This window comes from Urocitellus parryii, chromosome 3 (genome assembly GCF_045843805.1).
Source record: "Urocitellus parryii isolate mUroPar1 chromosome 3, mUroPar1.hap1, whole genome shotgun sequence".
Classification (NCBI taxonomy): Eukaryota; Metazoa; Chordata; class Mammalia; order Rodentia; family Sciuridae; genus Urocitellus; species Urocitellus parryii.
Window position 1 is genome coordinate 122082850 of NC_135533.1, and position 14790 is coordinate 122097639.

At 49.1% G+C, this 14790-nt stretch overlaps 1 protein-coding gene across 1 annotated transcript in view; it reads left to right on the forward strand.

Annotated features, from left to right (window-relative positions):
- Pole (DNA polymerase epsilon, catalytic subunit) overlaps positions 1–14790 on the forward strand; it is a 48078-nt gene that overhangs the window by 24901 nt on the left and 8387 nt on the right. Inside the window, exons 30-40 of the mRNA XM_026409683.2 lie at positions 5373–5585; positions 5772–5981; positions 6221–6364; positions 10826–10966; positions 11163–11316; positions 11392–11498; positions 11578–11754; positions 11839–12062; positions 12157–12377; positions 12661–12865; positions 13814–13987. Coding sequence (XP_026265468.2) covers positions 5373–5585; positions 5772–5981; positions 6221–6364; positions 10826–10966; positions 11163–11316; positions 11392–11498; positions 11578–11754; positions 11839–12062; positions 12157–12377; positions 12661–12865; positions 13814–13987 — 1970 coding nt within the window. The remainder of the gene's footprint in view (positions 1–5372; positions 5586–5771; positions 5982–6220; positions 6365–10825; positions 10967–11162; positions 11317–11391; positions 11499–11577; positions 11755–11838; positions 12063–12156; positions 12378–12660; positions 12866–13813; positions 13988–14790) is intronic.

A 14790-nucleotide genomic window follows, 5' to 3' on the forward strand; every position in this document is an offset into this window, starting at 1 on the left:
CACATGTCTCGTTTGTAAGAGCTGTACCTAAGAAATGAGGGTACAGAAGAAGTAAATGCACCAGGTAAATGTTAACCAAAAGAAAGCCAACATCACTATATTAATGCAGACAAAATAATGTCTAAGCCCAAGAATATTAGCAGACATAGGAGAGTTATTGAATAATCCTGGAAGTTTTAATTCATTGGGAACATTAAATTCTAATAATGTAGCCTTAAATTCAGTAATGTAAAATTTTACCCGATTATAAGAAAAATTGGCAATTCGAGAAATTTTAACTCTCTCAACTGACATATTAAGCAGACCAGAAATTAGTAAAAACATATAAAGTTGGAATGATATATTTAACTAGATTTAGTAATTAGCTACTTGTAGTAAACAAACAAAATCTTTTTTTTTTAGTTTTATTTATTTTGTTTTATGTGGTGCTAGAATCAAACCAAGGCCTTGCATGTGCAAAGCAAACACTCTACCTCTAAGCCACAACCAGCCAACAAACAAAATCTTACACTCAATAAGTGGGGGATGGGGGAGCTGGGTTGTGGCTCAGTGGTAGCAGGCTTGCCTAGCATGTGTGAGGCACTGGGTTTGATTCTCAGCACCATATATAAAACAAATAAATGAATAAAGGTCCATCAATAACTAATACAAATAAGTAGAGAAGCACATTCTTTGCAAGAACACAAAATAACAACCCTATGTATACTACAAAGTAAGTTGTAACAGGTTCCAAATAATTTCAATACAGACCATGTTTGGAAGTTAAGAAATAAGGCTTATAAGTAATTCATGGATCAAAGAAGTCACAAAGGAAATTAGACAATACTCAGAACTGAGTGGAAATACACTATTAAGATTGGTAGTGTGCAGACAGTGTATGCACATTTGCATGTCTACACATGTGTTAGGAAAAACAGTAGACATAGATTCAGGTTTTATCTGACAGAGTCAGAGCAACAGACACACAGGAAATAAAAAGAAATCCTATGGCAAGGGCAGGAATGAAGAGACAGCCGGAGCCTCTCCTGAGCACAGACTGGCTCCAGACATGAGCAACTAATGAAAGCCAGAGTAATTACCAATAAAGCCTGAAAAAATGAAAAAATTCCCATTCTGTGCTAAACTGGAAAATAAATGGAATGGACAGCACCATAGAAGAATTGTGAAAACCAGCCCTGGAAGAAATGAGGAAACCTGAACAGAATTTGAACCATTGAAGGAGAAATCAACCACAGGTGAAAAGGAGCCAACACCAAACATTCTGTGCTTAGTGACCATTGGTAGTGCTTATTAGTTGGTGATGGAACCAATAACAATGTGAGATAGGAAGTCTTAGGCCATTTTTAGTTAAAATAAACAACAGATGCAAGAATATTAGCAAAAGTCAATGGGGTAGCACAAGAACAAGAATGATTGGCCAAGTAGGATTCACGCCAGGAGGGGCAAGTGTTTTAGTAAGCTGCTAAGAGTCCATTTAATTCATCATTAAGAAAGAAAACTCAGAGGATCATCTCAAAGAGAGACAGAAAAAACATTTGATAGACTTTAATGTTGGTTCAGGATAAAGCTTTCAGCAGTCAAAGTCGGGTTAGATGAGGTGTTTCTCACTGATAGAGCACATCTTGGCCCCAGCTGCAGACCTCTGCTTTGTGGCAAAACACTGGAAGCTTGAAGGAAGGGATGAGAGAGGTATGTGTTAGCATGCTGCTTTTCAAGACTGTTTGGAGGTCTTTGCTGGCATAATTAGACAAGAAAAATTAAACTTTAGGTATTGAAAGAAAAGCTGGGCATGGTGGCACACACCTATAATAGCAGCCACTCAGGAGGCTGAGGCAAGAGGATCGCAGGTTTGAGGCCAGCTGAGCAACTTAAGACCCTGTCTCAAAAAGGGCTGGGCATGTAGCTCAGTGGTAGAGAACCCCAGGGTTCAATCCCCAGTGCCAAAAATACAAAAAGAGGGAAACAAACTCACTGTTTGCAGATAATATGATCTGGTAACACAAAATATAAGGAAGCCTAGATGTTATTTTTACATTTAATAGGACAAGAGTAACACACTTGAACAACACAGATACAAGATAATATATAAAAATCTAATTTTGGGGCTGCGGTTATGGCTCAGCAGTAGAGTGCTTGCCTAGCATGTGCAAGGCCCTGGGTTCGATCCTCAGCACCACGTTAAAAAAAAATTAATAAATAAAATCTGTAGCTTTTACACTGGAAACATTAGAAAATACTTTTCAAAAGGTACCATTTATGATAATAGCAAATAAATTCTCGGTAACAAATATATGTAAGGTTTTTTTTTTTTTTTTTTTTTTTAATCTTTATTATTTATTTTTATTTATTTATTTTTATGTGGTGCTGAGGATTGAACCCAGGGCCTCATGCACGTGAAGCAAGTGCTCTACCACTGAGCTACCACCCCAGCCCCATATGTAAGGTTTTCATTGAAAAAATGTGACTTTATTTAAATATGTAAAAAGTCACCTAAGAACCATCTTCTTGTGTGGAAGGACTCAATATTAGAAGCAGTTTGCCCCAAATTAATCCATAAAATTCACTGTGATTCCAGTAAAATCATCTACAGAGTTTTGGGGCTACAACTTGATAGATTAATCCTGAAATCCATATGAAGAGTAAAGATCAAAATAACTGGGGCTGGATCTTAGTGGTAGAGCACTTGCCACACACATGTGAGGCACTGGGTTGGATCCTCAACACCATATAAAAATAAGTGAATAAATAAAGATCTTGTCCATCTACACTAAAAAAAAAAAAATTAAGCTTGAATATTCCACACTTTAAGAAAAAATAAATAACCAGAGCTTTTCTTTTTCTTTCTTTTTTTTTTTTTTTTCCAATCACTGGGGTCTGAACCCAGGAGTACTTCTTACTAAGTTGCTGAGGATGGTCTCAAGCTTGCAATCCTCCTGCCTAAGCCTCCCAAGCCTCTGGGATTACAGGCATGAACCACTGCACTCTGACAACCAGAGCAATTTTGAAGGATACAGTTCTTTTTTTTTTTTTTAATATTTATTTTTCAGTTTTAGGTGGACACAATATCTTTATTTTTATGTGGTGCCGAGAATCAAACCCAGGGCCTCACACACTCTAGGTGAGTGCATTACCACTTAAGCCACATCCCCAGCCCGAAGGATACAGATCTTTCATTGTGCCTTGCTATATCTGTAAAGGCTAGAGAGTAGAGCTAACTAGGAGCCTGAAAGAAGATCCTATGGGGCTGGAGATATAGCTCAGTTGGTAGAGGATCACCTTGCATGCACAAGTCCCTGGTTTCTATACCCAGCACCAAAAAAAAAAAAAAAAGAAGAAGAAGAAGATCCTTGTGCCAGGGACCATTGGCATATCACAGATGTGCCATGACAAGTTCTAGGGAGAGAAGGGACCACTGGTCAGCTAAGGTGCTGGGGAAAATGGCTATTTATATTAAGTTACCATGTTTCCAAATATGAAAATAATTCCAAACAGAATGAGGACTTCTTTTATTGTTTTCTTTTGCAGTGCTGTGATTGAACCCAGGGCCCCATGCTTCCTAGGTAGGCACCACCAAGCCACATCTCAGCCCCAAGAATAAAGATTTCAATTGAAATCTCTAGGAACAAATACAAGAGAGTGCCTTCCCCATGCTGGGATGGGAAGGGCTTCTTAAAGCACACAAGAAACACAGCATAGGGAAAGACTGATTCATTAATGTAAGTCTAAATACTCTGGTCTAAAAAAGAACAGCAGAATGACTGGGTACTGAACTGGGTAATAAGAATTGGGTGGAGGTGGGATGTGGCTCAGTGGAAGAACACTTGCTCTGCATGTGTGAGGCCCTGGGTTGATTCCCCAGTACTGAGAAAAGGTGGGAATTATTTTTATGTGGTGCTGAGGATCAAACCCAGTGCTTCACACGTGCCAGGCAAGTGCTGTACCACTGAGCCCCAGCCTCAGCATAATGCACACTTTTATAGAACACAAGTCGCCATAAAATTGAAGAGACAAATCATAATTTGAAGAAATGGTTCATAAACATATTTAGTTAAATGTTGCAACACAACATATGTCCCCCAAAACATAGCAGCTTGAATACCACATGGTGCAGGTCACTCTCTAAGGGTCAAGAGTCTGCACAGCATGGCTGAGTGTTCAGCTCGGGGGTCCACAGCTGGGCTGTTGTTTCACTTGAAGGCTCTGGGGAGGAGCTGCCTCCAGGCTCCCTCCTGGGGTAGGGGCTGGTCCTGGCTCCTTGCTGGCTGTGTCAGGAGCACTTTAGGTGCTCTCTGCAGGACATCTCACAGCATGGCAGTGGGCACCTTCAGAGCGAGTCATGGGTAAGAACCAGTTAGTGAGGACAAGTGGAAGTCACAGCGTTCTACAGCTGGTTTCAGGGAACCCACCACTGTATTGTAATCTGTTCACTGAAAGCAGTCCACTGCATCACCACACTCAGGGAGGGACTCAGGTATGAATGCCAGGCGATGGGCATCACTGAGCCACTGCAAGGCTGCCTGCACAGGTGCCAGAAGTCACCAGACTCCACAGCATGACGTGTCCCAATGGCAGCCACCCTGAGTGATGAGGGTCATGTGAAGTGTCAGGACCGGCAGATGGGAGCTTGTTGGTATGTGAGGTACAGGCAGCACATGCAGAGGTGGGCATTAGTCACAGCTTGTGGTTCCGAGGAAGTGGGAGCTAGCTCTTCTTCATCTGGAAAGCAACAGAAGGCTGGTTTTCCCTGTGACAGATATCCTGCTGCAGCTAAGATTAAAGGACCTGCACATGCACCATTAGGTGCCTGTCCCAGACACCTGGTCCACGCCACAGTCAGTAGGGGGTACACCACATATTGCTGTCTGCCTGAAGTAAAACAGCTGTGCTGCTTGTTGTTTATGGTCAAGCAGAATACGTAAAAACGTGGGGAATGAGGCTGCTCCTGAGAGCAGCGTGGTAGGCGGGAGAAGGGGCACGTTAGCTATTGTTTGCAATCATTTGTCTTATTTTAAAGGAGCATCCTAAAAGGAGCATCCTCTAACAGTCACTGGTGGTACTTGAATGACATTGTTTTCTAAACTTTTCTATTTGCCCTCTTTGCTATTAAAGGTTAAATCAGAGCTGGGGTTGTGCTCAGTGGTGCAGCTCTTGCCTAGCATGTGTGAGACACTGGGTTTGATCCTCAGCACCATATTATATATTTTTACTTATATAAGTAAATAAATTAAATAAAGGTATATACAACTAAAAAATTTTTTTTAAGTTAAATTGGGTCATAAGTCTCTATCCCGTTTTAGGTAACATATTAGGTTCAAGTGGTAGAGTTTACAGGAACAAGCTCCTGAAAGTTAAGGCAGATTGGGTCTTTCCAGATCGTGATGGCTCAGGGCCTAGAAGACAGCCCCAGGCCAGGTGCTCCCGACATGGAGGACTTTGGCCTCATAAAGCCACCCCATCCAGCAATCCCTGTAGCCACCAAGAGGAAGCGAGTCCTCTGGGAGAGCCAAGAGGAGTCTCAAGAACTCACGCTGACGGTGCCCTGGCGGGAGATCTTGGGGCAACCTCCTACACTCGGCACCACCCAGGTGAGAAGCTGTGGCGACTGGAGGGCCATTCAGGGACCCCAAGGCAGGTCCTGGCCCCTGGGGAAGTTGGGTGTGATGATGCCTAGTAATCCCAGAGCACATGGAAGCTGCAGAGCTTAAAAGCTGTCAAGGGGGAATGGTTCTACCTCACGATGTGCCTGTTGGTTGTGTTGCCATCTGTCCCAGGAAGAATGGCTGGTCTGGCTCCGGTTCCACAAGAAGAAGTGGCAGCTACAGGCCCGACAGCGCCTGGCCCGCAGGAAGAAGCAGCGCCTGGAGTCGGCAGAGGATCTGCCAAGGCATGGGGCCATCCGAGACGGGCCTGCCACAGGGCTGGGGAGCTTCTTGAGAAGAACTGCACGTAGCATTCTAGACCTTCCCTGGCAGATTGTGCAGGTGTGGGCCTTGACCCAAGCGGGCAGGTGTGGACTTTTTATCAGGGAGGCAGGACGCCCCTGAACCAGCAGCACTATTCATGGGTCCAGGGAATGCCAGGCCAGCCCTGGGGTCCAAATGAGTAAGACAGACCTTCAACTTTCCTGCCTGTTGTGTAGGGGTCCTGAGCAACTCCGAGTGACTTGTTCACAGGTGTCCATGTGTTCTGTCACATGCTATGCGTTGTCATTTCCTTTCAGATCAGCCAGACCAGCCAGGCCGGCCTGTTCAGGCTGTGGGCCATCATTGGTAGTGACTTGCACTCTATCAAGCTGAGCATCCCCCGCGTGTTCTATGTGAACCAGCGAGTGGCCAAAGCAGAGGAGGGGCCTTCCTGTCGGAAGGTAGGGGGCTACTGCTGTTGCTGTTGCTGTTGCTGTCACATGGATGGGGGGGTGTTAAAAAGATGACCAGGAGTGTGTGCTTTGCAGACCCGAGGACCTAGATACTTTACTGGGACATGGTAAGAATTACTTGAAGTGATATCTGAGTGCTGAGCACAGAACCAAGGCCAAAGCAGGGCTGGGGTGCAGGAGCTGCTACTGTCACTGTCCTTGGCTGTGAAGTGTGTGCACTGGTAGACTTGATAAAGAGTATAGACTTTCTGTAGACACTGCTGCTGTAAGTAGCTTTTTTGAGGTATAAATTTACACACTGTGCAGTCCATTCATTTAAAGAATGTACTATTTTGTGGCTTTAGTGAATTCACAGCACTGCCACTGGAGCCACCTCTGATTTTAAGATGTTTTCATCATCCTGAAAGGCAGCCTGTACCCTCCTGCCCAGGGTTCTCCTCCTAGCCCTGTGTGTAGGTTTGCCTGTCTGGACATTGCTTGCAAACGGAGCCCTGCAATACATGGTCTTTTTTGCTGAGACTCTTCCCCTTAGGATGCTTCTGGGAATGTCACCTAGGTAGCATGTCCTTGTCAGCTCTTACTGCTGTCTCAGATGAAGCTCCACTTGACCCACTGTGCTCTCTGAGGTTGTCCTGTTGTATTTCTTAGTTGGATACTGTGACCTATGTAGCAAGTGGCACCCAGGTGAGCAGCTGAGTTGTGAACATTTGTAGCTGGAGAAGGCAAAGCCTAGGCCCATTCAGTCAATTTGGTGAAATGTGCACCTAGAAAGTGGGGAGGGGTTCTCAGGACCACAGGGATAGATGGTACAGGGGGATTCCCTCAGCCCTCCAGAGAAGCGCAGCATGGCCATGCAGGAGAATCCTCACTAGCAGAACCTCGCTTCCTTTGTGACACGACTCACCTAGAGAGATGCATACCTGTCCTCAGCCTCTTTCCAGAGCCACTGAAGATGCTCACCTGGACCCTGGTCCCATCTGGACTCCAGGAAAGGACTTTGAGTCCTGCCCTTCTGTGTTCAGATGGGAACTTAGTGTGTACCAGTTAGAGATGAATTACAGTTTGGTTTGGTCTTTGGTGGTGTTGGGAATTGAATCCCTGGCCTGAATATACTGTGTGTGCCCTGCAACTGAGCCAGTCCCAGATCAGACATGAATCGGTTTCTTTCTTAAAAAGCAAGATAAATGCATATCATCTTCCCTTAGATTATATTAAATTTCCAAGAAAAGAATGAATGGAGGGGCTGGGGATGTGGCTCAAACGGTAGTGCGCTCGCCTGGCATGCGTGCGGCCCGGGTTCGATCCTCAGCACCACATACAAACAAAGATGTTGTGTCTGCCGAGAACTAAAAAAAAATAAATATTAAAAAATTCTCTCTCTCTCTCTCTCTCAAAAAAAAAAAAAAGAAAGAAAGAATGGATTTTTACTTTGTGTCCTTTTAAAGCTTCACTATGGCGTGGTGCTCGCCTATGATCCAGCAACTCAGGAGACTAAGGCAGGAGGACTGGAAGCTTGAGGCCAGCCTGGGCAACCTGGGGAGACCCTGTCTCAAAATAAATTTTAAAAAGGTCTGGGGATGTGGCCCAGCTGTAGAGCATCCCTTTGTTCAGTCCCTAGTACTAAAAAAATATATGTATTACTGTGGACTTGGGAATATGTGTTGTTTAATATTGTAAGATCACTTAGTCAGATCTCCCTGACACCCAGTAAGTCCATGAGGTGTGATTACAGTTCAGTGGGACTTAAACACATGGTCTTGCTGGTTTTGACAAGAGTCTGCCTGCCTCACCCACGCCACTGCCCAGGACAAGTGCCTCCACCCTGTGCAGCCAGGTCTGAGGACACACCCCTGCTACAGATGTGTAGACCTGCTGGAACCTTGTATCCAAGAGGCATTTCCACAACAGGACAGTCATTGCCTCCTTGAGACCCACATCACCCTGTTGGACCAGCAGGATCCCTTCAAGTGGTTCCCAGGTCATCTTTTTAAGACAAGCTAGATATATTTACCTTTTATTAATCTGTTTTCCTTGTTAATTTTAAGGGGAGTAGTTGTTTTGTTTTGTTTTGTTTCCATTTTGATTTAATTACAATGAACTTAGTGCTGTGCTGGGGAAATCATCCAGACCAGTACTAGGACTTGCTGTTCCTAAGGTGTCATGGCCCATGCCGCATGCTCAGGGACAGCCTCTGCTGCTTGCCTGGCCGTGGACAGCTGGACTGCCCCCAGGTAGAGCCTCAGTGGTAGCCTTGGGCCTGTGTCTGTGGAGTCTGTCAGGGTACATTGGGCCTCTGAAGAGCTTTATTTCTTAAACCACACACAGCATGTTCATATAGGTGTCGAGAATATGCAGATGAGATGGGGACATCCTTTCCATCATTCCTGCTTCACTTTTCCCAGTTCTGAGGAAGGAGGAGAGATGTTGTTTATTTTTCCAGGCTCTCTTACAATTTAAATGCAGTAGAGCAGTCTTCTTGATGAAGTTTTCTAGTTTCCTAGTGTGTGTAGAGTTGAGGTGGAGAAGGGTCCCGTCACCCTGCGTTCCCTTGTGCTGTCTTCTCTGCCCTTCTCTGGGATCTGCCCCTGGCCATTGGTGTCACCATTCCTGCGCCCTCACAGTGGATCATGCAGGTTCCTTCTCTCCCTTAGGTGAGCCCCCACAGGGATTGCCCCAGGGAAGCCAGGGACTGTTCATGGTCTTGTTGAGGGCAACCTCTGCTTCCCTGTCATCTTTTCTTTCCCCACCCTTGTGAGGCAGCCTTCTGCTTCTGGAGAGGGTAGAGCGTGACTGATCTGTTGTGAAGGGGTCTGCTTTTAGGTGGATGGTTTCTGCCAACTCGTCCTTGGGTGCTGACAGTTTTCTCCCTCTTGGGGCTGCTGCTGAACCCCTGTAGATTGCTGTGTTCAGAGGCTGGTTTTCAAGTCGATTCTTTCTCCCTTTTCAGTTCTCTGTTCATCCAGGTGAGGCTGTTGGCCTGTGCCTGGTGGGAAGTGACTAGCTGCTGCACAGGCACTGTTGGTCACAGGTCAGGGTCATCCCAGGGCCAACCTTCCTGGCTCTCTCCTCCCTGGAGAGCCGTCCATGTGTTCTTGGTTGGACATTTTACAAGTGCTATTGAGGCTTCAGGTGTTGCTTTGCAGGACTGAGGGTGGAACCTGGAGCCTTATGAATAAGGCCACCCCAGTTCTCTACCACTGAGCTACACCCCAGCCCTTTTCATTTTGATTTTGAGACAGATTCATGCTGAGTTGCCCAGGCTGGCCTGGAACTTGGAATCTCCCTGTCTCGGACTCTGAGTGCCTGGGATCAGAGGCCTACACCATCGTACCCAGCTGACTTTGGGCATTTAAAAGAACCCTTTAGAGAATGTTGAGGAAGCCACCCAGTTAGTTTCAGACCCCAGATTCTGTCTGACCCTCTTTGTGGAAGTCTTCGGTGTTGGCAGCCTTTGCTGAGCTGCCTGGTCTGTCTGACCATGCAGAGCTCAGGGTGAGCTTGTCAGACATGCTGGTCCCTGTGCAGAATTAGGGTCCAGCTTTCTTCTCTCTAGGGTTCCCCTACACAGAAGCTCCTTTCCGGGTCTCTGGCTAGGAAAACATGGTTTCTCTCAATGTTTGTTACTTGCACCCTCCTATTGAGCTCAGGAGAGATCAGAGGACAATAAACTGGGCCCCCCCCCCCAAGACTGGTATTGACACTTGTCTGATCCCTGCCCAGGTGTGCCAGGGCGGTGGGCCAGGTTTCAGACAGGCCAAGGAAAGTCCCTGGAGACAGCAGGAGAGACGTTCAGTTTACTGGGAAAAGCTCACAAGAGATCAGGACTGCTCCGAGAAGAGCTCCTGGTGACAGCACCTCCTCTTCCTGGTGGGGCTTTGCCCAGCGGTATCCAGCTAGAGGAGCGACCCTGTGCTTTCCACAGTGCCCTCTGCTCCGTGCCCCTCCCCACTCAGGGGTTTTATAGGTGGATAGCAGATGCAGGGACACTAGCAGCTTTAGCTTAGTTGGCTTGTCTGACCAACATCCCAAGGAGCAGTTGTCCTGGTGCCAGTGTAGTAAAGGAGCTTTCCCCAGATAAGACCGTTCCGCCCAGCTCCCAGCATTGTGCGCAGAGACAGCCAGCGCCCACCAAGGTGGCACGTTTCTGGACCTGCCAGCCTGGGCCTGCTCCCACTGCTCCCTTAATGTGGCTGGGTTCTGAGGAACAGAGGGGGGCATTCAGGGATGTGGTGCCTTACTGCCCCCTTTGCTTTAGGGTGATACAATACCTCAGTCTGTGAGTGCCTCTCTATTTTCAGAGGCCACAGGTCGGTTTTCTAAGTTACGTTCAGATCTTGTAGTTGTGACACTTGGGAAGGCAGGCTGACCACTGTAGGTACAGGAAGTTCTAGGATTCCATCGACATGCCCCTTGGAGGCCATGACAAGACCACCACTGTGTTGTCACCAGGTGAATCGCATTCTTCCTCGTTCCAACATGGTCTACAATCTCTATGAGTATTCAGTGCCCGAGGACATGTACCAAGAACACATCAACGAGATCAACACTGAGCTGTCAGCGCCGGACATCGAGGGTGTCTACGAGACTCAGGTAACTCTCCCAGCCACACCCTGCTGAACCCGGTATGGGTCCAGCTGGGCCTGGACCAGGGACAGCAGTGACAATAGACTGTCCTGGGAAGGTGGGTCTCAGCAGGCCTGTTAGAGGAGCCTGTGGGTAACCCAGGGTGAGCCGAGGGTGCAAGAGCCCCCATCAGCCTCACCGGCCTATCTGTCCACTCTTCCAGGTGCCGTTGTTGTTCCGGGCGCTGGTGCAGCTGGGCTGTGTGTGTGTGGTCAACAGACAGCTGGTGCGGCACCTCTCGGGCTGGGAAGCCGAGACCTTCACCCTAGATCACCTTGAGATGCGTTCTCTGGCCCAATTCAGCTACCTGGAACCAGGTATGGCTTATGCCTCCTGCCCTGCCACCCATACACCTCCTGCACACCTACCATGACGTGCACTTCCTTCTGCAGGCAGCATCCGCCACATCTACCTATACCACCACACGCAGGGCCACAAGGCACTCTTTGGGCTCTTCATCCCCTCACAGCGCAGAGCATCTGTGTTTGTGTTGGACACGGTGAGTCCTTGACCTGGTGGGTTGGCAGGGCCCCTGCTCTATCCATCAGGAAGGGGCTCACACAGCTACTCTCCTCCAGGTGCGCAGCAACCAGATGCCCAGCCTCAGCACCCTGTACTCAGCGGAGCACAGCCTTCTGCTGGAGAAGGTGGGCCCCGAGCTCCTGCCACCCCCCAGACATACCTTTGAAGTTCGTGCTGAAACTGACTTGAAGACCATCTGCAGGGCCATCCAGCGCTTCCTCCTGGCCTACAAGGTGAGGGAGGTTAGAGTCCTGCTGTGAGAGACCACTGCTCTGAGACTCTATCTACCAGGCCTTTTTTTCTTCTGCCCAACACAGGAGGAACGCCGGGGACCCACCCTCATTGCAGTGCAGTCTAGTTGGGAACTGCAGAAGCTAGCCAGCGAGATCCCTGTGCTGGAGGAGTTCCCGCTGGTGCCTGTGCGCGTGGTTGACAAGATCAGCTATGGAGTCCTAGACTGGCAGCGGCATGGAGCCCGCCGCATGATCCGGCACTACCTCCACCTGGACACCTGCCTGTCACAGGCCTTCGAGATGAGCAGGTGAGCCCAGAGGCCAGCAGCCAGGACCAGGCTGCTACCGTGGCAGGCAAGTGGTCCCCGGCACTGCCTGGGCTGACCATGCGCCTACACACAGGTACTTCCACATTCCTGTTGGGAATCTGCCAGAGGACATCTCCACCTTTGGCTCCGACCTTTTCTTTGCCCGCCACCTGCAGCGTCACAACCACCTGCTCTGGCTGTCCCCCACAGCCCGTCCCGACCTGGGCGGGAAGGAGGCTGACGACAACCGCCTCGTCATGGAATTCGAGGACCGTGCCACCATGGAGATTAACAGTCCTGGTTGCTACTCCACCAGTGAGTGGGCCGGGGGCGGGCTGTCCTGCCATCTCACCGTGTGCTCTGGGCAGCCAGACTCAGTGCCCAGCTGCCTGCCAAGAGCTGAGGCCACAGAGGGTATCCCAGAGTCAAGGCCAGAAGCTGATGACCCTGCAGTTCTGCTGGAGGTCAGGGGGTACATGCCACACCTGAATACACTGGGCAGTGCTGACTGTCCTGGCAGTATCAGTGGCTGGGTCTGGGTCCAGGAGATAGTGCTAGAGGTGGCCAGGGTGCATGGACAGCAATGTCTCCTCTGCAGTGTGTGTGGAGCTGGACATCCAGAACCTGGCCGTTAACACCATCCTCCAGTCCCACCACGTGAACGACATGGAGGGGGCCGGCAGCATGGGCATCAGCTTTGACGTGATCCAGCAGGCCTCACTGGAGGACATGGTCACAGGCAATCAGGCCTCTAGTGCCCCAGCCAGCTACGATGAGACAGCCCTCTGCTCCAGCACCTTCAGGTGCCTCCTTACCGTATGCTCACCTCCTGTAGAACAGTGGAGAGGCCTAAGGCAGTCCCCCTCGGGCTTCCCTTCTCCCCGTGGCCCATGCACGTGTCCTGCCTGGTTATCATGACAAGTCCTTGTACTCCCTCCTGCCCTCCTGTGGCCAAAGGCATTTGGCCCAAAAACCCTTCTCACATGGCTGCTTCTCAGCTGACTGAGGCATGTGTGTGAGAATCTCCAGGCACTTAGCCTTGTGAGTTGTTATGGTCACTGTTGGCTGTCAGGGGCTTGATCAGCCGTGGTCCTGGTGATGTGCATTGGGTGCCAAGGCGCACTTCTGTGTGTGTGTGGGGGGTCATGTTCTCCCTCAGGCCCTAGCAGCTTGCAGAGTGGTACAGTTGCCCATCATGGAGAGGGAAACTGAGGTCAGGGTGGCCACACTTGTGGCCATTCTTGGTGCAACTGAGTGTGAGGGTTTGCACTCAAGAGGAACCTGATTCCAGATTGTGTGCCTCAGCTGTTACTCTGGGGCCTCCCCACAGAAAGAGGGAATTCGCTGGGATGGGGTGAGGTAGGGAGAGGAGGAGGGGCTGAGAACAGTGTCTTGGCTGCAAAGAACACAAGTGGTTCAGCCTGAGAGGCAGATGGGATCAGTGCCAGATGGCAGAGACCATCACTGTGGCAGTGGGCAGGGAAGGTTCCATGAATGAAATCTGTGACCATGACAGCCTGTCACAGGCAAACCCCCCCCCCCCCCCCCGCCGAAGTTCCCAGCAGGTGAGGTGCTGTGTTGAGAGGTGAGCAATGCTCACATGTCTGGTGGCGGCAGCATTTAATGTGTGGAGGAGGTGACACTGTGCAGTGGGACAGGCAGAGGGAGCTCAGGGCCCACGGTGTGGTCTGGACACTGGGGGTCAGAGCTGGCGAGGGGTGGTGGCACACCTTCCTGTTCCTGTCTTCCAGGATCCTCAAGAGCATGGTCGTGGGCTGGGTAAAGGAGATCATGCAGTACCACAACGTCTACGCCGACAACCAGGTGGTGCACTTCTACCGCTGGCTACAGTCCTCAAGCTCTCTGCTGCATGACCCCGCCCTGCACCGGACACTCCACAACATGATGAAGAAGCTCTTCCTGCAGTGAGTACTCACCCAGGCCAGGGCACACAGCAGTGGAGCAGCCAGGCCAGAAGGTGCCCTGCAGCCTGTCTGCACTATGTGTCCACCTTGCTGTGGTGAATGCCCATGCCCCTAGGAGGGCTGCATGTGGAGGTACCATACCAGTGGACCTTTAGATTGTCCTGCTTCATGCTGCTAGGAGTATTAAGTCACGAAAGGCTCTGCGTGAGCAGCAGCGGCATCTGTGGAGGTCCTGCTGTTGCAGCTTCGATGGGCATTATGTCTGGGTGGTTGGTATTGCCAAGAGCCCTCTATGCAGGCTCATGATTAAGGGTACCGTGCCCCTGCTCCTTGCTGTCACAGCTGGGGATTTGCTGACATCAAGGAATGAGGGTGCTGTTTTGATGTTGTCTTACTGTACCATCCCAATTATGAATGAAGTTGAACTTTCTCTTCATGTTCTTTACTCATTTTCCTGTAGTTTTTTTGGGTTTTTCTCTTATTAAAAATGGAATGAGAGGCTGGGGTTGTGGCCCAGTGGTAGAGTGCTTGCCCTTGCACATGTGAGGCACTTGGTTCCATCCCCAGCACCACATAACATAAATAAATTAGTAAAACAGAAGTATTGTGTCCATATTCAACTAAAAAAAATATTAAAAAATGGAATGAAGCTGAGAATGGTGATACATGCCTGTAATCCCAACTACTCAGGAGGATGAGGCAGCAGGATGGCATGTTCAAGGCCAACCTCATCAGTTTAGTTGAGACCCTGTCTCAAAAGAAAATATAAAAGGCTGAGGTGTAGCTCAGTGGTGGAGAGTCCC